The sequence below is a fragment of the Strix uralensis genome, chromosome 4 (genome assembly GCF_047716275.1).
Source record: "Strix uralensis isolate ZFMK-TIS-50842 chromosome 4, bStrUra1, whole genome shotgun sequence".
In the NCBI taxonomy this organism is placed as follows: Eukaryota; Metazoa; Chordata; class Aves; order Strigiformes; family Strigidae; genus Strix; species Strix uralensis.
The window spans coordinates 70,190,838-70,216,456 of record NC_133975.1 but is presented as its reverse complement, the minus strand read 5'-3'; the positions used below and the strand labels follow the sequence as shown (position 1 = coordinate 70,216,456).

The 25,619-nt window shown below is 37.5% G+C and overlaps 1 protein-coding gene and 1 long non-coding RNA gene across 5 annotated transcripts in view; one reads left to right on the top strand and one right to left on the bottom strand.

The window, feature by feature from the left end:
- Positions 1-2,626: 2,626 nt before the first annotated feature.
- On the top strand, positions 2,627-3,769 carry LOC141942948 (uncharacterized). The gene is made up of 2 exons (XR_012628785.1): positions 2,627-2,843; positions 3,391-3,769. It is a non-coding gene; the product is annotated as an uncharacterized LOC141942948 (long non-coding RNA).
- Positions 3,770-5,416: 1,647 nt separating this feature from the next.
- The window catches only part of USP53 (ubiquitin specific peptidase 53), a 40,771-nt gene continuing 20,568 nt past the window's right edge, over positions 5,417-25,619 (bottom strand). For 3 of the 4 annotated variants that reach the window (XM_074867222.1, XM_074867223.1, XM_074867224.1), the window contains exons 9-17: positions 25,457-25,606; positions 24,778-24,949; positions 23,787-23,936; positions 22,468-22,608; positions 21,524-22,250; positions 19,325-19,366; positions 18,078-18,151; positions 10,076-10,175; positions 5,417-9,156 (exon numbers count right to left, since the gene is read on the bottom strand). In XM_074867222.1, coding sequence (XP_074723323.1) covers positions 8,172-9,156; positions 10,076-10,175; positions 18,078-18,151; positions 19,325-19,366; positions 21,524-22,250; positions 22,468-22,608; positions 23,787-23,936; positions 24,778-24,949; positions 25,457-25,606 — 2,541 coding nt within the window. In that variant the 3' untranslated portion in view covers positions 5,417-8,171. The remainder of the gene's footprint in view (positions 9,157-10,075; positions 10,176-18,077; positions 18,152-19,324; positions 19,367-21,523; positions 22,251-22,467; positions 22,609-23,786; positions 23,937-24,777; positions 24,950-25,456; positions 25,607-25,619) is intronic. The other variant, XM_074867225.1, reaches the window with a different exon arrangement.

Here is a 25,619-nt window from a genome sequence, read left to right as displayed (position 1 = left end):
TGTTTTTTTTAAATACCTCACAAAATTTACACCCATCTTTTCTTGGGTCTCCTTGATTGTCTTTTTGCTGGCCATAAACGAATAAAAACATTTTTTCCTTCAGTTATTTTTATAACTGAATCCTCTCTTAGCCTGTATTTTTGTGGTCTTCAGCGTCTCATAGCTCCCTCTACTGCCAAAATGCTCTCATGATGCAAACAGTACTCGAGTTAGGACAAGATGACCCTTCCTGATGACTTTGGATTTTCTCCCCCAGATACTTATTGTATGCAATTTCCAGTGTAGATATTTTTTATATAATCATCTTCCAGTGGATAGATATACCATATATATCACAATGAAAAGAATACTATTTTAAACAGTCCTTCAATTTTCAAAGGAATGTAAAACTGAAAAGCAAAGGTATGAAAAACTTAAAAAAAACCCACCAAACAGAAACAACACCCTAAAATCTGGAAACAACACTATTGCAAAATTATCTATCTCCAGGCTATTTTGTTTAGACACTAAAATCTTTAAAAGAGAGAGGGATAAAGAACAATGGCTTGCAAGAAGCTACATGACAGATTCTTTCAGTTAAGCTATGCACACTGAAAAAGCAGATTAAACTTGTAAGACAGAAGCCCTAACCATCAAAGTGCTGTTACAGAGTTTGACCTTCGTTATCAGCTGCATGTCATTATATACTTCTATGCAGTTTAGAAGCAATTAACAATTACATGTCAAAGGTTTCAGGAAACTGGAGAATGCCATTTTACTTCATTTAGAGACTGTACTGTCTGGAATGGAAGCTGTATTAAGTTTCTGGATGTGTTCTCTCCTTCTTCCCTTGGTATGCTGACCCTTTAAGTCTTGCATCCTTCTGGTTCAGAAAGTCAAACTCTAGCCCATGCCTGGTATCAATGTGCTTACCTGTGCCACACCCAGCCCTGTAACACCCTGACTCGTGGTTATTTTGATGTAGGTTACTAAATTTGTTTGATTGATTGGCTATAATAATCAGTAGGGTATTCTTTTCATCAAGTACTTGAGAAAGTATTTTAGTTAATTCTGCATTACATGCAACACCACAAACTGAAAAGTACTGATAATTATTTTTTTTTTTAAAAAAAAGAGAGCTTAAAAGTTATTTAAGAACTCCAAATACTGCAGACAGATGTGGTCAGCAGCTGTACTTAAAAAATAAGGAAAAATCTTTAAAGACTCAGTCTCCAATACTTGAGATAATATCAATTAAATGGATGGAGGAGAGAGATATAGCTTTGGTAAGCTAACAAAATAAAATCATTATACTAGAATGTGAGCGAAACTTTTGTTTCCTAGGCAGGAATTTCCAAATTACATGTTTTTGCATCCTAATAGGAAATTAATTGCTTTGGGGAAACCTACAGTCCACAGTTCCTTTTGCTCAAATGAGGTAATAGAGAGGCGTACAAGACTTAAAAGAGAAGTATTGTCATTGTTTCCTCCCAAAATCTCTAATATATTTCACCTAACACATGTGCTTAACTGATACTTGCTACATAAAGACAAATTCAAGCTCATCCTTTTTTCTAAAGATAAAACTTATTAAGGAAAATACCTACCCCTAAGTGCATGCTTATGAGAAGTTAAATGTGAGGCTAAAAAGGGTTAATAGCTACAATGAGGAAGTTTTTGTTTAGTACACTCCTCTAAGTTTCTGCTCACTCTTCTAGACACAATGAGAGTAATTGCACTCCTTGCAATACTGAGTGAACTGGCTGGACTGAGGGTAGTACATCCCAACTATGAGCATGGCATCAGGTCGTCCAGCTTAATTCAGTTTCTTACACAGCTGTGTGTTGTGTAAATAAAGCACACAGTATACACTATCTGTGTGAACTTTTCCGTGTTTAGGATGTACAAGCTCCAACTAACCTTCAAGGATAGAAGTGTATCTTAAAACGACTTCAATTTTCCTAAATTTGTTCACAACAGGATTCCCCAAAAGGTCTTTCAGTTCCTTCCAGGGCATCATCTGCTCTCCAAGAAACCGTTATCAGAAAGAACTTGTGAATGTTTATTGCCACACAAGGACCCGTACAGCTTAACAGAACCAGGCCAAGACGGTCTGACGGGACTGACCACCTGCTTTTCCCCACACCCTTGTCTCACCTGGCCAAGTGCCCTGAGGACTGGCAGGGAGCAGAAACCAGCAGTGCCCCGGTTCTACCGCAGAAATGTCAGTCACCAGCTCAGAACGAGCCTCCACAAGCAGCACTCCTCCCGGCACCAGCAGGAGAAGCTGGAGCTGCCGCCACGTCTAGTTATTTTTACCATGAGTGCGGCCTGGAATCCCCATTAACCCCCTCAGGAGTGAGCGGGGAAGGGGCCGCTGCGGCGGCAGCCCGCCAGGCGACCTGCGAGGGCGCGCAGCCGTGCTCGAAGCAGGCGGCAAAACACCAGCGCCGTCACCAGGTGGCGACGGAGGCCACAGCGGCGCCGCACGCGCGCCACCGGCCCCCAACGGCCACTAACGGCCACGGCCGGCCTCCGGGGGCGGGCCGCGGCATGAGGCGGGCGGGGCGGTGCTGCCCCACGGGGCGCGGCCGGCAGGACGTGCGCTCCGCTCTCATTGGCTGCGCACCCGGAAGAGCAGCTGGCGCCTGCGCGCTGCGTGCCGCGGCCCGACCCGCGGGGCTATGGAGGCGGCGGCGCGGCGCCGGGAGCAGCGGCGGCAGCAGCAGCGGGGCGCGGAGGCGGCGGATGGCGACCGGGCGCTGTCGGGACAGTCCTACTGGCTGGACCTGTGGCTTTTCGTCCTCTTCGACTTGGCGCTCTTCGTAGTCATCTACCTGCTGCCCTGAGGGCGCCGGGCCCAGGTCAGCCACCGCCGGGAAGCGGGTGCGCTCAGGCCGGGGTCCCGCCCGCCGCCCGCGGAGGGCCGACTGCCGGCAGGGCGGAGCGGGGCGCTCCAGGGCTTCCACCCACTCGTTGGGCGAGCGGTAGGGAGGAGGCGCTGCGCCGAGGTACCGGGGGAAGGGACGGGGGTCGGCCGGAGGGAGGGGAGCCCCTGCCGCCGCAGCTGGGCGGCGCTCGGCCCCGCGCCCGGGCGCCCACGCGTGACGCGCCGGACGGGCGTGGGGGAAGGTGACGGAGCTCCTGGCAGGGGAGCGGGCGCCTGGGAGCAGCTTTGGTTTTCCGTGCCTGGAGTGCCCCAGCAGCCGAGCCTCAAAAGGCCTGAAAAGCACAGATGCCTCCGAAGAAATGTAAAGCTAATTCCAAACAACCAGCAGCTTGATTTTTTTTTTTTTTTTAACAAAAAATATAGTATCAGTTTTTGGATCAGAAAGCATGCTTGATGCTTTCATGTTTGCTGTATTTTCCATAGCACTGCAAAAGTAACCAGGCTTTTTCTGTTCTCTGTAGAGCCACTCTAATCACAGGACACACCTTATGAAAACAAGCAGTGGAAAAGAAGGACCGTTCATGCAGTATAAACAACGGGGAACATGACTCCACTTGCATCAGTGCAAGAGATATATATATATACACACACACACTGTATCATAATATATCTCTGGCTGTATCACAAGTAGTACTGCTCAGGTTTTTACCTGTGTCCCACTTCTGTGTTGTAAAGGGTGCCTTAAAGGTCATGAGACAGCTTGACTGTGCTTTTGTAATTAGTGCCTAAAGGTTTGTTAAGCAGAAATGAAAATATGTACTGTTTGAATAAAATCAACTGAAAGGACAAACTTGAAAGTTGGAACTCAGACCCTTTCCCTCAATAAATGACACTTACCCAGCTGTTCTACTTTCAGAAAGTTAATCATGAGGGTTTGGTGGTGGTTGGCTTTCTGTTATACCTTTCTCTCTTTATACCACAGCATGCATGAGATTCTAGCTTCAGCAGTTACTGTGCCTTCTGAAACATGCCCGTGTTTAACAGCAGTAGCAGCCTGCTGTCCTCGCTTACTGATTCAGATAAAACCTTGCTGTAAACAGTGAAGGAGCAAGCTTACAGGAACAGCCTTCTTGAGTAGCTGGCAGATTACATGTAAAGTACCCTTTTCCATCTACCTTCCAGGGATGACTGTAAGCAGACAGTAATAGGTAAGTTAATAGGTTTCAGCTTCCACCTGCCCCATCAAAATTTCCTCTTATCTCACTATAGGGAGACTTTCAAACCGTGTTAAAATCAAGTAGTGTCTTGCATTCTCAGGAGAAATAAAAGGAAGCTAAGTACAGGGAGAGACTTTTTACCAGATGAGGTTTTGGGAAAGAGAATTTTCAACTGTGGGTGAAGGGGATTCAGTTTTCTTCAGTATTCTTCCCTTGTGAATACTAGTTTCTAATTCTGAGAAGTACAATTTATGGTTGTTGGTTTTGTTTCAAGAATAAGTCTAATAAAATAACTAGATTTCACAGACTTTGAAGTGTAGAGTGTTTCAGTGTCTTCTAACACATTAAATGAAAACAGGCTACTATCAGGATAAATAGAATTTAGGATGCAAAAGTGGGCATTATGCTCTCTCCCTTTATTTTTCTTCCACTGCTAAAGACACTTTCCATTGACAGTGGCTTTCTTTACATATCAGACCTATGCTTTAAGAACAGAGATGCCTTTACATGCTACCACTTATGATCTTGGCTGCTGGTACTGACGAAAGTGATCGGTTTCAGAGTTCTGCACCAAGAGTCAAGAAAAGCACTGAACTGTGATTTCATTCTCACAAACAGAAAAATGAGGTTTCCAGTTTTTCAAATGAGGCTATTAAAGAGGCATGTTCACAGCTTCCCCGCCCCACCCCCCAACATGATTTCACTAGGAAAATCTCAAGGGAACAATCTATTAGGGAAGCACTGTACTGCTGCTCCATTTCTCTTGGTAAGGAAGACAAGCAAGACTAAGTCTTAACAGCCTTTAGAAAGTTAAGAAATGTCAAGGTATCTTCTAGTAATTTAGTTTTCTCCTTCAGCCAGATCTGACATACAAGGTTTTACTTATCTCAGGAAACTTAAAGCTAATAAAGTGCAGGCTTGTGATGCATTGGGCTCAAGCTATTTTGTGTGCTCCTGGAGCACATGAACACATACATCAGGGCAAATTCCGCTTATCCCTGACAGAGCAAAGGTAGTAAGGTACAAAGACAGCTTGTGTAACTAATCAATCAGTTGTCACCAAGTCTGTGGGATTATGGTATTAAATATGCATTTCATAGGTATTTAGAAAGCTAAACAGATTAAAAAGCAAAAAAGCAGCTAAACAGCTTAATAAACAAATACTTCAGAAGATGAATTTTACTGTTCAGAAAAAGTAACTGAACCACCATCTCTGCAGAACTTTCAACCATTAGGAGCTATATTATCTGTCACTGTTTAAAAATGTAGTTCTGGAAAGCCAACTTTTTTCTAAAAAAACCTGTGGAATGCAAAAAGAACAGACGACAAAGATATTTTAAATTTTTATCTGATAGTTTGAACAAGCAGAACTTTGCATGAAAATAATTCTAAAGACTGAAAAATATATTAATTACAAGACTTGTTAATGTCTTTACTGTTACAAAAATTGTCTAGGCTCTTATATAAATCTATAGCAAGAAGGGGACATTTATAAAAAAATAAATAGGCACCCTAGGTAAGTTAAAACAAGTTATCACATAGTAGTTACAATATATTACGTACGTACATACATGGAGTGCAGAGTCAAATATAAAAACAAAGGTGCCTTGATTAGCTGTCTATTTACTATAATTAAATACCTGGTAAACATGGGCCACATAGAAAGTTGTCTGCTAAGATTGTTTCAAGCAAAGCAAGAAGACTGAAGTACACCTAAATTACTGCAGATACTTTAAAAATAAGTTTACCAGTTGTGCTTACTGGAAGCCAAATTCATTGGTATCAGTAATAGGCATTCATATTGCTCATTATACAGAAGTATGAACATTGCTATGGATGTTTAAAAAAAGTGTTTTAACATCATTCACAGTTGTTGCTGTGCTATTCATACATAAAAATACTGTCATTTCAAATACAAGATTTTTGCAAAACATTTTACAAATTATACATTATTTACAAATTCCAATAATTTTTGTTTTTACACAAGTGTTAGAAGACAGTTTTACTTAACTGAGTATGTATATTATGTAACATTGCTAGATGAACTAGAAAAGTTTAATTTACAGGCTCTCAAATCTCTCTCAAAAATATTACAATTAGGAATCTTCTAAGTTCCTACATTTTCACGGTTCTTTTTCTGTATTCACTGATTTTCTTACAAAAGGATTATTTTTTTCAGTTGCTGTTTACCAGCAGCCATACCTAAACATGCATAATTATTTGAAATACAAATTCTAAAATTCTTTTTTCCAAGTGCTACAACAAATTTTGATCAACAAGGTAGAAATAAGATTAATCTGAGATACCTGGTTTGTTGCATATATCACATTCCAGTTCTACTGTAAGCTACGTGTAGTTTAAAAAAACTGACCTTGACACAGAATAACCAAAACTACTGTTTAAATGTATACCTTGGATAATAGTGCTAAACAATTGCCAACATTTGGTTGAAGCGCTAAAACTCACATTAAAAAAAGCCTTTCTGACTAACAGTGCAAGTATAAGCAAGAGTGTTTATTATGCATATTTAACCTTCTTGCATTATTTTCATAACTAAAAGGCATTGATGTTTAGATGTAATCAGCAGCACCCCAAGTTAACACTAACAAGAATAATGGCAAAAATTTAACCTTTTTGGATTGTGTCAGGCTTCACTGACATTAATTCTAAATTATACGTTGTTCAGTGTTATGGTAAGACTGAAACAGAACTCTAAGCCCCTGCCTCTGACACCACAAGACACCATGGGTCACTTCAAACACTCATGGCTACCACAAAGGCAAAATCCTGTTCGCCCTTTCCTCCCCAGCCCTCATTGGGCCATAATTCTGTGCTCTGATTTAACTAACCAAAAAGCCAATTAAGTCCTCCTCTTTGTTACTGAAATAAGTCAGGCTACCAAAAGACATGGTAAATGCAAGAGCTGCCAAAACTGCAGGGCAGACTGCTAGAGCAGAGAAAGAGAGGAACCTCTTCTCACACCCCCTCAACCATCTTGGTCCAAATGGCTGCAAGGCTCAGTCAGCCTGATCTGCTAATATGGAACGTACCCATATCTAGGACTGCTTCAAACAGGAAAAAAAGTCATCAGTAAAATCAAGTGTCTGATCCCCATTAAACATTGCTCAAAATGTCAAGCTGAAAAAAGGAAGTTCAATAAATAGCAGCATTGGCTTTGTATGCAATTGCAGAATAAATCAGAACTGAACATAAGTAGTAAATATAACTAAACCCTTACAAAATTAATCTGTCATAGTTGCATGATAACTCTGTATTTTAAAATTAGCATCCTATTCTGCTATATCAGTTTGTAGCTTATATGTTAGATTAAATTTTAATAAGTATATAGCTTATAGGGTGAACAAATCTGATGTGTTTTAAAATGCACACTAATGTAGAGCAGGTATATTAATAGGACAATCTATTATTGCAGTTTACTTGAATTCCCTTTTAAAATCTTATTTAACACTTGCAAACCAGAACCGTTTTTAAAGAACTATTATTATTAAGGCTTTTCAAATAAAAAGTTAGAAATTCTCGGGTAAACTTGCATTAAAGACACTTGAAGGTTTGTGAAAGTACAGACTCAGAGAAGTCAGTTGAAAAAAGCCATGTCACCTCCTGCTACCCATCAGGACAAATACTGCCCTATTATAACTACATTTACTGCACTATATATGATAATATGTTCATCCCTTTTGTTAGTCTAAGTATGTAGTGACCACAGTCTGAAGGAACACTTTTTAAACTGCAACTAATTAAATCTTCTTACAGAATTAGTAACATCTGGTTGATCCCACTGCTGTAAGATTCATACACCCAAAGGGACCATTTTTAATATAAACTGTAGAAGACGAGTAACAGAGGTAAGCATTAAGGCAACTAGAGTAACAAATCAAAGAACCAGAAGTTTAGCACCTCTTCTCCTCTGTTCCCTTCTATTTGCATATTCATTTAAACAGTCATAACTCCTAAGCAAAGTAGAGTCAACTGGGTACCTAGTTATCACACATACACATCCAAGGTTTGGGGCCATGAAATGCAAAAGTCAGAAATAGGTTGGTTGGTTTATTTTTTTTAAGAATTTATCTACTGCAGTGTATGCCTTCTATGTTTGCCTTGTACCTCTGCTCAGACGTGGGATGTCTGGACTCAACAGTAGCATGGTATGTAGCATTCAGTTCTACTCCGGCTGATGGAGGATGCTTTTCTCTGTGAAAGCTTCCACTATCTGTAAAATACAGCTTGGGTCTCTGATGATATTTCATCCTGTATGTGTCAGTCATACAACTATCGACTGAAAAATACGTCGTTAGGGATACACCATCATTGCCATCCACATAGCCAGCACTTGGTCCCGTATGACGAGATCCTTTCTTTAGAAAGTTTTCAGACACAGTCCAAAAGTCATTAACTGATAAGCGAGGTGGAGAATCCGGTTTATGAACAAACAGTTCATTCCCTTGAAACGGCTCTTTAAGCCTTTGTTCGTTTGTAAATACACTTACTTCTGAAGCAGATTTTAAAGGTGTACCTGTTTGCCTTATCAGATTATTTTGCAACTCTTCTGTCGATTTTGCATCAGCTGTCAAGTTATTTTCTGATCCTGGCAAAGTATTCAGAGCATATTTCTTTGGGGGTAAAGGGGGAGGAAGATTCTGATACACTGCTTCAGGCACCCAAAGAGCATCCGCCCTTCGGAGTGGGTGCCCGCCATGCTCACCAGGAGGGGGAAGCACCGTGGGCCTTTCTGACGGGTTCTGTGGCACACAAGGCGACAACCCCACCTTGGGACCAAACGTTCTTGCGTGATGAGACTGTGGCTGGGCAAAGGAGTGAAAGTCATTATTGATCGGCTTCCTTCCACAGACATTTTCTGTATAGGGGTGGGATACACCATCAGCGCAATATACTGACACATTCGTCTTCTCATACTTGTCTGGATGAAGCCACTCTGAACAATTCTGTTCGTTTGCCTTGTTCCTACTATCTGACTTAACAATGTCTTTAAGAGCTGGCTGTAGAGCTGATGATGGGAAAAGTTTCCTATTGGTCTCAGGCATTTCAGCTCTAAAATACAAAAACACAGAGGATATAAGTATCCATAAAAACAAGAAAAAGCTCAAATAACCCAAGGATTTTTTTTCAAAGACAGCCTTGGTAACACTGCTTAAATATTCGAACTGACTAGAGAATTCGGATGAGCTTAACATACATCCATTTGATTAAAAGTTGTATTAAATCACACTCAAGGTTTCATTCACTTGAAATGTAAAGAGCCCCAAACAATCTCTTGCAGCAATTTAATATCTGTAAGGTAAGATAAATTCCTTCAATATTCAGGATTATGTTAAACATGACCTCTTTCTCTTCTAAGCATCCCTGTGACTCAGTCTAATACATACACTTCTCAAATATTAGATGTTACTTTTGGGTGCTAAACATGTATTTAGATTCTTGACTTTTAGGAGGTACTGAGCACTTACAGTTCAAATTAGAAACAACACTATATAGCAGCAGCTTCTAAACAGAAGTTACCTCTTCCTCACCTTCCAGCCAAACTTTTCAAAACTTTATGGGGTTATTACGCTAACCATGAACTGGTTAACCACCGTCTGTTGTAGTATACAAATTCAGAACAGAAAACTATTAAAACCCATTGTTTTAAACCATCTTACCAGATCAGTGTAAGGTATTTGGTTCCACTGGCAGTATCAAAATTAAAATCACTGCCTGTTGTAGTATACAAATTCAAAACAAAAATATTAAAAACCTTTACTCTGGTAAGCTGGTTTAAAACAATTAAGCAGCTATCTGCTTAAAGACAGAGAGCATTTAGCCCTATCAATTATGTAAAATACAAAAGGCATTGTCTGTTGAAAATATTCAATACTTTAAGTTTTGCATGATGAATATTGATTACTATCACATAACAGAATTCAGTATTTCTTAAACAATTACATAGTAAATTAATGCCAGTATTAATTACCTCTTTACTGGAGGACTGGGCACCTGCAAATGTAATTCTGTCAGAAAATTAACATGAGGTCTGTAGTTAACTTCTGAATTGATCTGGTCTTTCCTGAAATCTGGGGGGTAGAAAAAAAATATCTCAAAATAAGCAGAAATACAGTCCAAGTCCTTCTTTGTAATTCCTCAGAGATAACAAAAACATACAAAACACAACAGGACAATTAATTCTTTTCAAGATTTGACATTGATTAAAATAACCATTTTAAAGACAATCTGTCACAGAAGGTCAGATCTTATATTCATCCAAAAAATAATCTGGAAGAAAAGAAATCGGTAATTACCACAATTTTGAAGTCCTATAGACATGTTTTCAAGCTCATCTTAACTTTTCATCTAATTAAAAGGACATTTTCAAAAGCATGTTTATTCAAACATCCAAAGTCATTTAAATTACAAAATAAAAACTATTTATGATTTTTGAAATTTCACATCATATAATAATAGTTAAATTAAATGAATGCTTTAGGGATTGGGGGGTGGTTTTTTTTGTTGTTGTTGTTTGTGGGTTGTTTGGTGTGGGTTGTGGGTTGTTTGTTTTTGTTTGGTTTTTTTCAAGAAATGCATTATGCGTTCTTTGAAACAGATTTGAAAACTTACAGCAAACTGTACAGTTTGTAGAGATGCTGAGCAGAGAGAGCGCACTCTTAGTCATGTGCCCTAAACACACAACATGAGAGTGCCTGGGCCAGCGCTACTACTCTCACACTCTAGAATTCCTTTTCACATACAAAGGCAAAGACTCATTCTCTAAATAAACACACAATTTCTGAACAACGCAGCTCCTAGTTAACAGTAAATAACGGAAGCATTGAAGCATCCGTGTCATCAATACCACACAGAATAAAACACTCTCTTGGCAAGTGACAAGCAACAGTATTATTTCTTTAGAGATAGATATTAACAGTATATTTGTTCAGAGATAGATATTAGAAGTCTCACTAATGCAATGACTGGCCCCTTATAATCAGTCACCTGCTCTGAAGCCAAAGAAAGTCTTATTTTGTGTATGTATAGACTAGATTCATATAACTACTATGCCTATTTCAGAAAAACAGGAATTAAAAAAAGGCAGCATACAATGCCTGATTTCTAGTAGAATGATCTCATGTTCAGTAGACAGTAACTTTGACAAGTTCTAATGGGATAACATAGGCCATTCCATAGTTTCAACAAAAGCTACAAAATTTTTGTATCTATTCTTAAACGATGTAATCTTACCAAGATAATTTTGTTTTTAATTAACTTGTTATTTCCACAAGTTTAAATAAAGTCTTGGAATTTTTGACTCGTGAACATATGAGTGAAAAACCCAACAACAGAAAAGAACTAAACTAAAAACTCTGGGTGATGCTGTTGGGTGACACTTGTTTTGAGGATCAACATCTGCCCTATCTTTAATTGATGAAAGACTGAAGACACCGAATCTTTGACAAAGGACACAGGTTGTAGAGGCTAAAATGTCATATAGTACAAGAGGAAAAGCCCCCATAGGCTTTCCTTTGAGTCTCGAAAAAAAATTAATAAAAAAAAATCTTGCTCTTCTGGCTTGGTAATACCACAACCTTAGAAAAAATACTTAGGGGAAAAGACTGTTATTGAATGAGCCCATATGACACTGGCAAGGGACAAGTAATTAACCTGAAAGTTCAAAACTGCTCCAGCAGGCCATGGCATCAGAGCTAACACCGAGGTAATATTTCAAAAAGAAAACATTTCATTCTGCTACAGATTTTAATGAACCATAAATCACTTTACTGAAAAATAAGCACAGACTCTGATACATTATTTCCTGTGAATATTTCCAATTCAGTGTTTAATCTCAGTCCCAACGTCGGGATACCTAGGAATGAATTAGTTAAATAATTTACTAGGTTAACAGTGTCTGAAGCTAGTTGTTTTAACTTTCAGACTTTGAATATATCAACTTTTATACAAGAGCACATCTGCTTAAAAAAAAAATCACAAATAAATTGCCCATGCAACTGCTTTTCCCCAAACTGCCTGACGTAAAGATTAAAAAAAAAAAAAAAAAAATTTGTAAACTGCAAGCCAAACTTCTAATTGGTACACCCAGCCCTTCCGAGAGGCAGTATCACAAATCGGTCAGGAGGCGGCAGCAAAAGTTAATAAACTGCGTCCTTGGAGAGACCGTGGTACACATTCAGCCAAAGCCACTCAGCGATACCAGGTGGTTTGTGCCTTCACAATTCCAGCTAACTTAAAAATAGATGTGTTATTTTCTCTTCTGCTGACAGGATATCCATGCATGGTTAAAACCAGACACAGACTCGATTGGGAATTTTGGCTCTATGTTCTCTGCAAACCTAAATATGGGACACATAATCACTGTGCTCAGCTGGAGACTCACATCCTTATCAATGGGTCATAAGAAGCTTACCAATAAATTAAATGTAACTATTTTCTGACACACAAACCAGTCTGCTTTTAAGATTTATGAACATCTATTTTCACATCTGAATAGCCAATCTAGGTTTTCAAAAGATTAATAACCATTTTATAGCCAACAGCTATGACAGACAAGTCCTCTAACATCTCTGCTTACACATACAGAACATTTGGAGAAACCTGAAAAGACCAATTTGGGGGGGCAGGTGAAGAGAAAAAACCCAAACAAAACCCCCACATTAAATTCAATTTCTTTCTAATGTGTTTTAGCTGCACATTCCCTGTACTTTTGATTACCTGATTTTTATTTTTTTTTAAATCGCCAATAAAAAACCAAGCTGTAATACTTCTTGTAGTAAGTACTGTGGCACACGCCTCTCTCTGTACCCAGACATTTTTCCATATTGAGTTGAAACAACAGACGAACTCACTGGAAGCTTTGGAAATGCGGAACAACAACGTAGTCCCAGTGAAGAAAGTAAACACATTATAACTTGTCCACAATGGAATACAATTTTTAAAAAACAGTGACCATCTTCAGAAAAAATCCTTATATTTGAGAAACTGTCCTTTTGGAACAACATTCAGTTGCAAAAGATTTCTTATATATCCATTAGTGGATTTGTTTCCATGGCTTAAGCATCTGGATAAAATAAAGTTCCGCTGCTGGTTTTTTTTGGAGGTGGAGTGGTGTATACTTGTAGTGTGTGAGAGTTTAAGTAAGTTCTGAAGTAAAGCAAGTCAACAAAACATCAACTATTACCCTCCCTTCATTCTGATCTACCTGCCTCAAGAGGTTTATCAGGTCTTTGTTTTAAAACCCAGTCCTGAACCTTTGCATCATCTATTTTCAATTGCAAACTTCCCACATTAATAAAGTGAATTATAAATGTGAGCATGCTTTATATTTCAATCTTCATGAGCTGCTTGACTACATCTGGAAATCTTGAAAGTTTAAGGTTTAGTTTGGGGTTTTTTGAAAACCAAAATCTTTCATCTATTATTTAAAGACACTCCAGAAGAGCATTTATTTGTTTCTGTGCACTAAGTACCAGCATGTTTTAACTAACTACTATGTTTTTCAAAGATGACAGTCATATACATTGACCACACCATAAAAGGGGAACAACTGGATTTTTGTAAGTATAGTTGCATATTTTAAATTATTACTATAAACGTATGGTTTTCCTAAGATGATGAGTTTTCTTTTTCAGAATTATGGTTGGTATGTGGGGTTTTCTGAAGTGACAAGTAAACAAAGGCAATTTGGATTCTTCTTTATACTCACCAAAGCTTCAGAATGATTCTAGATTTCAGCTGGAGTTGTCTCATGCTGTTGAACTAAATAACTATTAAAGGGAAAACCTCTGGATTTGTAATATTACAAACACTGCTCTGCATTTATTTTCAAAGGGAAGCAATTGTTAATTTAAGGCATTGATTCCAAGTACATCCTTTTTTGAGATCACCGAACAGGCAGCTTTTAATACTGCATCTTAACCAGGAGGCCATCAAGCACGTGGCCAATTTTAATCACAGTGTTTATTCTACTGACAGTTAGTTTCAAGAATGAACTGCTCTGAGCTTTGGGGCAGGGGGCAGGAGGGGAGGAATCTAGAAAACAGGGATTCTAGGATTTATTTTTTTCCCCCCCCTTAACTCTCCCAACAGTAATGCCTTTTATTGAAATTGTCAAGAGCAGCAATTTCATGAAGACATCTGTGCCTTTGGAATTGGGGAGGGTTGTCATGAAAGCCACTAAAACCCCTTTATGATTAAAAATTATTATCAGTACCTAGCACACAGACTACTCTGAAAATCCATTAAAAAAATTTCTATAGACCTTTCCAACTTCCAAGAATTAGTTATGTTTCTTCAACTTGAAGAATGTGAGGCTGGGAATTTTGCTCTCACACTGTTCATGTCACATGTTCTTTATAAACAAAAAAATGAGCCTCCACAGTTCAAACTTTATAAACACCATCTCTTTAATATAAATTAAGGATACTATATCTGCTTACTTAATATGCACACTTTCCTGACAAAATTTCATCACACGAATTAGGGATTGGCCTTGTGGGACATTTGATTCAGCACTACAGTTATTTACTGCTTACTACCAGTGAAAGCAGCAGCCATTTGCTCTGCATAACCACCGTGTGATCCAATGTTACTATCTTTATAATGCTCTAACAATAAGTTTATTTTTGTAAGTCAGGGACAGAATTCCTCAACTGCTGAACAGCAGCTTATTCAGCTCACTTAAAAATGAGGAACTGGTAGAGCACAGTTATACAAATGGTGGGCATAATTAGAAGTCCAACATCATTTCTGTAAGAAGTTTTACTCACAAAAACACGCAAAGATATTTTTTCTAGTTGCCATGAGAGGCTAACAAGTATTCCTTACATTCCATTCCCCTCTCAGAAAGCACTGGGCATTTCCTTCTTAAAGTACTATTTTCCAGCAGTTTGGTATTTACCTGCCAATTCATGTCTTGTTCATAATATTCAGATATTAACACACAGTAATACAACTGGTACCTGTAAATGACTACTACTGTCCTTCCTAGAGAGGTCCTCATTGACTTTTTAGACTACAAAAAAACTGAGTCTAAATAAATCTTTAACCCCACATACATGTAAAATGATCAAATTCTTCAGCTATCTTTCCAGTCCATTAATCACTTCCACTAACGGTATTACTTTCCAAAACATGCACGCATGTGAGGACTTCACATTTGATTCAGAATACATACAATTTTTGTTATGAAACTATTCAAAAGTTAATTACTGAACTAGAATAACTGAATAGATGGGATCTTATTATCAGTGTTTTGTGACAACTCTAAGGATCACCTGGAATCACTACACTTTAATGTACAATGCATGTTGAAAGCTTTAAGTATACTTAAGTACAGTACATGGTTCTCTCCGGAGAATACTTTTTACTAAGCTCAAACATTGTTTGAACCCCCCTATTTTTCATTCCAATAGTCCTTTATGTATTTTTCATTGGGTGATTTTTTTTTCAGTTTTTGCTATCCATGTGTGTGGGTTTTTTCCACTAGTGGAAGTATAGTATAGTGAACTAGAGCAGAATAAATGTCATGCAAAACCAGACCTCTGCATTCCATGCAACATCAATTTTGGGTTTGTTTTTTTGTTGTTGTCAGAATAAACAAACACCAAATTACTTCTCTTTCTAGAACAAAAAAATAAATTGGAATAATGACAGAAAAGATAAAAGTGGTATGGCAAAACCTGCCCCCCCAGTTTAACTCTTAGAAGAAGCTATATGTTATTTGAAAAGAAGTATCATATGTATAAAAAAATTTTCAAACATTTCCTGGGGAAGTGGCCTAATATTTATTGAACCTCTTTGTACAAGCACTGTTCCATTGTTCCAGAAACAGGATAATTATTTTGGCTGGCCTCATGCTGACCTGTAATATTTATAAGCCAAGGCATTTATCAACATTATAAAAACCCAAACAGATATATTAGTATGTAAAAGGAAGTGGATTTCCTTATTACAAGTGTTTCTTCCTGATACTGCTTCATAACTTGAAGGAAAAGAAATGGTTACCACAGTTCACCCAGACATTTTAAAAAAATCTTCCTTAATATCCACCAGGAAAGGTCATGAAAATGCTTTTGTGGAAAACAAAACAGGGAGTGAACAAAATTAGCATGGTTTTTCTTTTTTTTTTTTTGGGGGGGGGGGGTGTCTTGGGGGGACAGGGAAGGAACATGCACACTTGCTCAAAAAAATTAAAAAAAACCATTAGAAACTGAGAAATATGTTCTCAAAGCAGAATTTAAGGAACAGAAATGGAAATTTACATTTAATCATTTCCACTGGATTAAAAAGAAAGAACCAATTAAGGACAGTGAAAATAAATTCTAACTGGATATTTTATGCCAGCATAGAGTCATCCAAAAAACCACAGAATCATTGAATGATAGAATGGTTTGGTTTGGAAGGGACCTTTACAGATTATCCAAGTCCAACCCCCATGCCACAGGCAGAGACACATTCCACTAGACCAGGTTGCTCAAAGCCCCGTCCAACCTGGCCTTGAACACTGCCAGGGAGGGGGCAGCCACAACCTCTCTGGGCAACCTGTGCCAGTGTCTCACCACCCTCAAGGTAAAAAATTCCTACCTTACGCCCATTCTAAATCTACCCTCTTTCAGTTTAAAACTGTAGCTCCTTGTCATGTCACTACCATCCTTGGTAAAATCACTAATACTGGTGATCCATAGTGTTTTCAGTCCTTCTACAGAGAACCTATACCAGCCAGAAGCAGTTACACATCAGGCACTTCCTGAGGAGGCAGTGGTATATGACATGCACAAGGAAGGACAAACTGTTCCATCAACCTATAAAGAAAATGCTTTGTAACAAAACACACCAGGAGGGAGGACTGTGGCAAGACAAATCATTGCATCCCAATTATCTAACAGTTTATAAAAAAGCTGTGGCCTCCCAAAATGATACCTACATTTTCCACACCAAAACAGCATATTTGAAATAGAACCAAGCACTAAAAATCACCTAGCCTGTTACTTTGGTTCTAGAGGTCATGTGAAACAACTGTTTGGGAGACATGTCATGCTTTTACATGACTCACATGGCACACAGCTGAGCACTGCCACTGCTGTCTGAAAGGAGATGCTAAGAACAGGTAAATTCCGACCATGAATATTCATGAACTAGCACAGAAGTAGGGAACTACTACTGCTGCTACCATCACAACACAAACAGTTTTCTTCATATGATGGTGGAACTCTGAAAAAACCCCAACCCCTCTATTTAGGAACCCATATATCACAGCAGATAGCTAGGAATCACTTTACACTGTACATTTACTCTGCAAGAAAGCCAAGAAACTGAAGAAACGGAGGTGCTTTGTAGAACTGAATGTTTTATATGGCACTGAAAAAGGTGATATGGTTACTGAACTGCTGCTCCATCACGTCTCCACCAAAATGTACCAAGAAGGGATATGAACACTTTCCATCTTTATCCATCAGTCTAACTCACTGAAAAGGTTAAAAAATGTGAACAAAAACAACGTTTGGAATTCACTGTGGAAGAAAAAAAAACACACAAAACATTTTTCTTGCCTTTTTAAAAGACAGAGTACACAGGCTATGATGAGTCAGCAAGAGAGCTCTCTACTGAAAAAAGTATATAAAAAAACCCTAACATCGTGGCCAAAACAGCCACAAATACCATGCCAATTTTCTTCTAATCCACCTAAATACAGCCAACCTGGTACACAAATTATCCAACTTAGAAATATTTGATTATGGCTTGCAAAATTAAAAAAGCAATGATAAATCATATATACATTATTCAATTCTATGAAATATCATGACATTACCTTATGCAGCAAAATTATAAAATACAAAATCTGGAATTTGTCAGATCTAATCAGAAATCTGTCCATCTCTCGTGATATTAGTAAGTTAGTATTAAAATTCTGGTACATCTAAATTATTTTTAGAAAACTTATTATTTTTTATACAAGTTTAAGTTCTTACCATAAAAGTTTCTGTTCTGCTGGGATACTGAATGTAACACATTGTCAGCTTTTTTGGTTGACAAGTTCTGTTCGCTGTAAAAGAAGCATACATGTAATTTGAGGGCTTAAACTACTGATGTATGATCACAAACTTGAATGCATACAAGCATAAAAACTTTGGCTATGTGAAACTGATTCTTATTATCATCACTATCACATTTTTTACTAACATACACACTTTACAAAAGATACATAAGATAGTAGGAGTGGCCCTTTAATACTTTTAACACTACTCCCACATGTGACAGGCTGTGCTGATGCAGAGGAATTTAGGATGACCTGAATCCTTTAATATGGACAGACAAAAAAATACAGTTTGTGACGCTGGTGTTCCCACTTTATTTTGGAGACTGGATGCCCACTCAACACAGCTTTACTCTAGAGTACAACAGCCAGAAGCCCAATATGAAGCACATAAAAAGCAAACTTTCTTGATCTTAATATCACATCAGGCTGTTTAATAAAGATACCTGTTTCCAAAGCTATCAACAATAGAAAAATGTGTCACCTGTGAGAAAGAACTACCAACTGCACTTTTTCTCCTGTAAACTAAAGAATTTCATAAAAATTTCAAAAAGTGCTTATTAACAGAGATCACCAAGAAAGCATGACAGTTTTGAATACCTGTTTTCTGTAGTGATTTTTCAAATGGAACAGTTATCACTGGTCACCTAATTCAATTCATTTGTAGGTTTTACCTAAAATTGCCACTTCGGTGCAGGAAATTAACACCACCCGTGTGGTACTATATGGTTTCCAATTTAACATCAGTATCACTCATGTCTGAAAAATACACTTTTCGGTATTAATAGTTTACAGCCTGAATATTTTGAAGTTAACACATAGCAGCATCTATGACATGCTTACCGTTGTCCATGACAAACTTAAGTTTTCTAAAAATGTAAAAATCTCATCAGCATCAATATCTTAAGTACATGTAACCTGTTAGCTAACATTCTATCTTGTCCATTTTCCTAGCTTGACATTTGGCAATTCATTAATACTTTATTGTGACAACCAACACCTTTTCTTCTAAGTTGTGACTGCCACTTGCTCTTTCATTCATAGGGATTTTAGTTTAAAAACTTTTTCTCAAACTGGAAAAAAACCTGTAAGATTACAGCAGCAAACCCAAGAGGAGGAAAAAAAATAATCACCAGATGTAGTAAATTTTGCTGGTTTAGTTAATCAAAAAGCATGCCTTACCTATCCAGATAGGGAGCTGACAAACACCCTGCCAATTCCTTCCTTCTCAAAGAGTAAGGCAGGGAAGAAGATAGACAGTGGCATTTTTTCAATTAAAAAAAAAAAAAAAAAAAGACTTGTTATTGAAAGCACAGGGAAACAAGAAAAATACAGAAAGAGGAAAAAAGAGAAAGAACCTGTCAGAAAACAAAACACTAATTTTTTTCCACCTTCTAAAAGAACTTTCAATTAATTTTTTTTTCTTTTTGAGACAAAGTCTGAACAGTTACAAGGGAACTAGCGGGAATTGCCATTCAATTCTAATTACCAGTCATATAAAATCCTTCTGTAAGTCCCAAGATGTCATTTGTATTTTCAGAAAGTTTGGGGTTTTTTTTATTTGACATGTATTTAAACAACAGTGCAAGCAGTTTCTTGATGAACTAAGTTGTTTCAAATTTATCATATTCTCTCTCATAAAAAGACGTGCAGAATTTGGGCATTCCATTACCTCTTGGGCGTGTTTAAAAATGAGGCATGGTTATAACTATAGAAATCACTGTTCAAGGCAGCTGTAAACATTGAAAATATAAACATTGCTTGGAGTAGCTTTACACATATTTACATCATAAAAAGCCCATAAGGTTTTTGTGCAGTTTGTTGGGAGGGGAAAGACAAGACAGGAGGAGGAAAAGAAGGGAACAGATAAAGGCATGGGGTTAAAGGTGTTTTTTAATGGAAAGTGGATACCACAGTCATAATCTCCAAGTTCAGAAAGTCCATAAAGTAGCCAAATAGAACAGACCAGAGGAATACACTTACAAAATATCACTCTATCTGCCATTGTCTTTCATAAGCATCTGCTACCGGCTACTTGTATAGACTGAATGGATGTTCAATGAACCTTTAGCCCTACCCTGGTATGGACATTTTTATGTCCTTCTTATGCTTCTATATGTGAGAGTTCTTAATTCCTTAGGGAATTATTTCATAAGTGAATGACTGATTTTACTTTCTTGCAGTTCCAAAATAATCAAAGAGATTTCAATTCATACAGAAGCTGTATTTTGTATGTTTTAAATAAAAAAATTGTTTTGATAACTTGCTACAATACTTTATGAATTAAGTTTTAAAATATTGCATCTCTGCTTAGAGAAGTCGCAGCCTTTTCATTTCTTGGTATCTGCTATTCTCTACTCCCCATAAAATAACTTTTCACAAAAATACAACATCCAAAAATTTGCTCAAATGTAGCAGTCATTTGTGACTAGGCTTGGTCTCACAACTGTGCGTTTCCATTTTATGGATATAAACAAGATTGAAAAGAAGAATGTATGGGTTGTAGTAGGAATTATGATCCACATACAGTTTAAGACACACAGTACAGAAAACCGCATGTGGAAGGTCGATAACTGTATTTCACAGCATTGCATGATCATTTAAAGTTGTAAGGGACCTCTTCAGATCATCTAGTTCAACCCCCCTTCCTCAAGCAGGATCAATTACAGTAGTCTGCCCAGGACCATGTCCAGTTGGGTTATGAGTATCTCCACAGAGACTCCACAGCGTCTCTAGGCAAAATACCTGTTACTAGCATACATCAATTCTTCATAAGTTTAATAAAATTTGGCTACTAACCACATTTTTGGCCAGTTCTAGTGATTTTACACTTTTCAGCAAAGATTTCTTTCAAACAGGTCAATCGATTATCAAGGGATTAATGTGTATCTGAGGTGTTCTAGAAAACTAGTAACAGTATACAGATCCACCTACTGCTGTTCCCATCACCTTGTTAGGGGCCTGTCTGTACAACTGTTACAGATATGATTTATATAGACACTTGTATTCCATTACACATGGCAAGTTACTCACAGTCTAAAAAGCTTGTAACTAAAGAAGTGTAGCAATTATTTCAAATTAACACACCCTGCCCCTCAGCAGGGCTTAGCAGTTCTGGCTCAGTGCCATAGCATGGCTCAGTGCCTTCCAAGCAGAAGGAGTGTTGCAGCCTCGGAGTAAAGGTAAACTTAACACTTAATTGCCCACACCCTTATTTCTAGATGCGTTGCTAGCTTTCTACATAACTGACCCCAAGCATAAAAAGTTCCAAAGCATGTTTTCTTGTGCTTTTTTTTTTTTTTTGAAACAACACATGAACATTAGAAAAACTTATTTTTCTGTAAACATGATCTATGTGAGTTCTAAGAGCATTAGCATTACCTGCAGGAAGCACTTTCTTTAACATTCTTGACATCTGCTGGATTGATTCCTTCAATAACAGGTGAGTCTGGATTTGCAGAGCCATTACTGATGTGATCACTGCTTTCATATCCAGATTCTGTCCTCTGAATTTGCCAGTTATCACTGTGGATTTTTCTCTCTGTAAATACTCTGCTTTTTTCAGCATTCCCTTTCCCCTCTGAATCCAGTGAACTTCGACTTCCTGTATCCTGTTTTGTTTCATCTTCATATATAGTCATTAAACCTTTCTGGATTTGGTTCTCTTTTGCCCAATGGTTAAAGTTTCGTTCCTTTTCATGCTTAGATTTACTGTTCGGATTTGCTTTGTGCTTTGGGCTATGCTGTTTTTTCTCAGTCTCACTGAAAATGCTGTCTACGTTTAGTGTCTCTCGCATAGGTTTCCAACCTTTACCTCTGCTTCTGCTGCTACTTCCCTTGTCCCTAGAGTCTTGACTAGTGTCTGTATCATAGCCAGTGACACCATCAGTCCGGGTCCTGATCACTGGTTTCTCCCCAGCAGGAAAAGCTTCTGGTTTATTTGATCCAAGCACCTGCACAGAAAGCTTTGCTTGGTGAGGTGCATTGTCATGTTTATAGGAGCCTCTTCCCTGGCTGCTGTATATGCGCTGATCAGCACAGGGTCTGAGTCCATTTCCAACTGGAGGAGACCCTGACTTAACATTGCAACGATCTTCCCCAGTCAAATCTTGTAAGAAAAAGAAAAATGCTCCATTAAAGTTCTCATTAATATTTAACTGATACTGTTACAGTACTTATGTTACTTATAATTCAGTACATATTTCAGAATATTGAAAACTGGGAAACCCTAATCTTACAGCATGATCTCTTAAAAGGAGACAAAAATCTGCACAGCTAGAAGCTATTTAACCCATATGACTCCGGCCATATTTTTTAAAATGTACCTCTTTGTCTCCCAGACTCTTTTCTTGGTCCTCTGTCTGCATCTTTTCGTAAAGAGAAGTTCTTCATATCAGCAGCTTTCTGAGCACACTCTCTGGATATGTCCTTTAGCCTGTCCTTTTGATCACTGTAACCTAACTTAGCTGCAAAATATACTTTTTGTCAAAGATCATTACTAAAAAATCATTCATTATCAAAACACACATTTAGGTTTTAATATTAGTACTACCTAAAAGGACTAATGAATTACATAACATAGATTAACAAAATGAGATGTTTAGTATAAATGTATAGGTATCTCCAAGGAGTCCACTAAATGGAGCTCACGAAAGTAACCAAAGCAGCATTATGTTAAGCACATCTCACAAACACCTCTTACTTATTAAAATTGAATGCTCAAGTCATTTTCAAAGCATATACTATTTACATCAGGTTTTATGAATTATACTCAAAAATTAATCCAGGTTTAATCTTGTCTGAATGTGAAGGTTTACTTTTAATAAAACAGTGGAATCACTGTTTACAAAAACAAATTCTTCCATTTCTGAACAGGTTCAGACTATTTTGAGCCATCACTCCATCAAAAAGAGAATTACCAAGCTGAGCATTCTCAGTCTTAAGAAGTCTAGGAATTCAACATTAAAGACAGAGGAGAAACACCTCAAGAGAAGGCAGCATCTCTCTCCCCAAGAAGTATGGGGACTTCAAAGCAAAGGCACCAACAAGTAATGCAGAAGTCACTGCCTCGCATGACTTCTTATAGCGTGATCTGCTTCTAAGTCTTATGTACAGATAGAATGGATTTTTAAACAGATAAGACAACTTTTTTATCTTATGTTTGGAAAGAATAGTAAAGTCCATTAATATACAGGACTACAAATAATGCTGCACATCACAATACTGTTGGGGAACAGTGTTCCTCAAATAGCCAGTGATCCACAGAGACACACCATGTGCTCCAAAAGATCAATCAGCTCCAAGTTTCTAACATGCCTTTTAAACTGACAACATGATGGGAAGGCACGATGATGTTGGAGAAATGGATCAAAGCCTCAAGAACCACTTTAGTGCAGGAATAATGACGGGCAATAAAAAAAATTTTGCATTTACAGTTCTCCAGAAAAGTTAATATTCCATGGCAGATATTACTTAAACATTAGTTGTTATTCAAATATTCAAGTCAATGATGCAATTCTTCCTTTAAAAATACTTCTAGGCCAGAGGTTAGTATACAGCTGAAATGCTATCAACTGAAATATTTCATGATAAGGCACATTTGGGGTTTTTTGGGGGCTGGCAGTAGGCGGTGGGGAGTACATACCTGGACCTCTACCACCACTAGCTTGAATATGGCTTCTACTGAACGCTGAATTATCTGGCTGAAGTTTTTTATTACTCCTTTGGTTAGTGGGGTCTCCAATTCCATTCTCTTTCACATGGTCTGATTTAGGAGCAGAATGTTTTACAAATCCTATCAAATAACATATCTATCTTTAGAAATGAAAGGCTTCTTAATTTAAAGTTTCTAATATCTAAATTAAGAAATAAGAAAGCTTTAATTGTTGATTATAAAAAAAACAAAATAAAAACCTCATCACATTTCAATATGCTAGGCAATAAGGTTCTAAATATTTTATATACTGCAATATTTATAGTGATAGACTGTAGTGGAATAGGGTCCTCAATTTTTTTCTTCCCTGAAACAGTCTACATCCCACTGCTACTCATTATGTGAAGAGGAACATGCCAAATTCAATTGGCTTTTTATTTATTTGTATGTTATGTTTAACAAAATTTAAAAAAACAACCCAGGACAGTAGTACAAACTACAAACCAAAAGACTGGATTCTTACATATTGAGGCATATGCTATATGAATCTTGGAGAAAAGAAGTTTCCAGCTCCATGTGTGTGTATACATGCTCCAAATACATTTTGGTACTTGTATGAAGCTTTACTTAAAGTATCTTTTTATAGGCTTTTAAAAGGTATTTTAAATGTATCAATACACACATAAGAACATCCATGTATACAAAGATATGATTTTCTTCTGAAATTACTGCAGTTATGTGAAAGTAGTTATGAACAACCTACAATAGATTTTTTTCCCCATTATCCATGAGTCTCAATTTGTATTCCCTTAGATACAAAACAGTTCTATTACTGAATATATACACTAATCTCTTCTCAAGACCCTTTAGATATTATAATAAGTATTTAAGAACAAAGCAGCTAATCCATTACCATCTCCTTTATAATCCATATTTCAGAAATACAGTTGATACTGTTATTTAAAAAAAGTATCTTAATTACCCAAGTCTTCCCCATTTCCTCCTGCTGCTTTGCATTGAGACCAGTGAATAATCTGCTTTGGAGCATCTTCTGGAGATACAGCTGTGCCATCTGGGTTAGCATAAAAGAGCAACAGTGGCTGAAAGTGACACCGAATGCACCTGGAGACCACATCTTTCCATTTTGTTCCAATCTAAGAAAAAAAACAAAAAAACAAAACCCTAAAACTTTATCAACAGCATTGAACCCAATTATGGAAAGAATAATTTATTAAGCAACAGATACTAAATGCCTAATTCCCAAGGTACGTTAAGATTCAACATTTTGGCACATAAGCTTATATAAATTGCAGCAAAAAGCTAGAACCAGTATTACATGGGCTAACAATCAGAACATCAATGCTATGAATACCGCTGCCAGTAATTAGGCTGTCCTTTCCATTAAAAGAAGTACAAATCAAACAGTAGATAAGTGCATTAACATCCTGAAACATTTGGCATTTAGAAGGCAGAACTGTATAGTAGTGAGGTCAATTCTAAAATTCATTTGCAAAAACTGATTTACAAACTAAAGGTTTATTAAAACAAAGACTTTTGTCTTGTTTCAAGTTTGGTGTCAGAAGAATGAGTTCTAGAAAAGTAAACATCACTAAATTTGGTAGCAGTAAAACTAATATTTACCTCTTTTACATTATATTTACCTCTTTTACATTAGCATCATCAAACAGCACCCATTTGCAACTCTTGGTGTGAAAGGCAAAGGCACAGTAATGTCGGCTTGTGTAGCAAATCATTCCCACAAGAAAGAGTTCACTATTTTTGGCATTTTCATCTGTAACCCTGTAAAACAGCTGTAAAAATGTT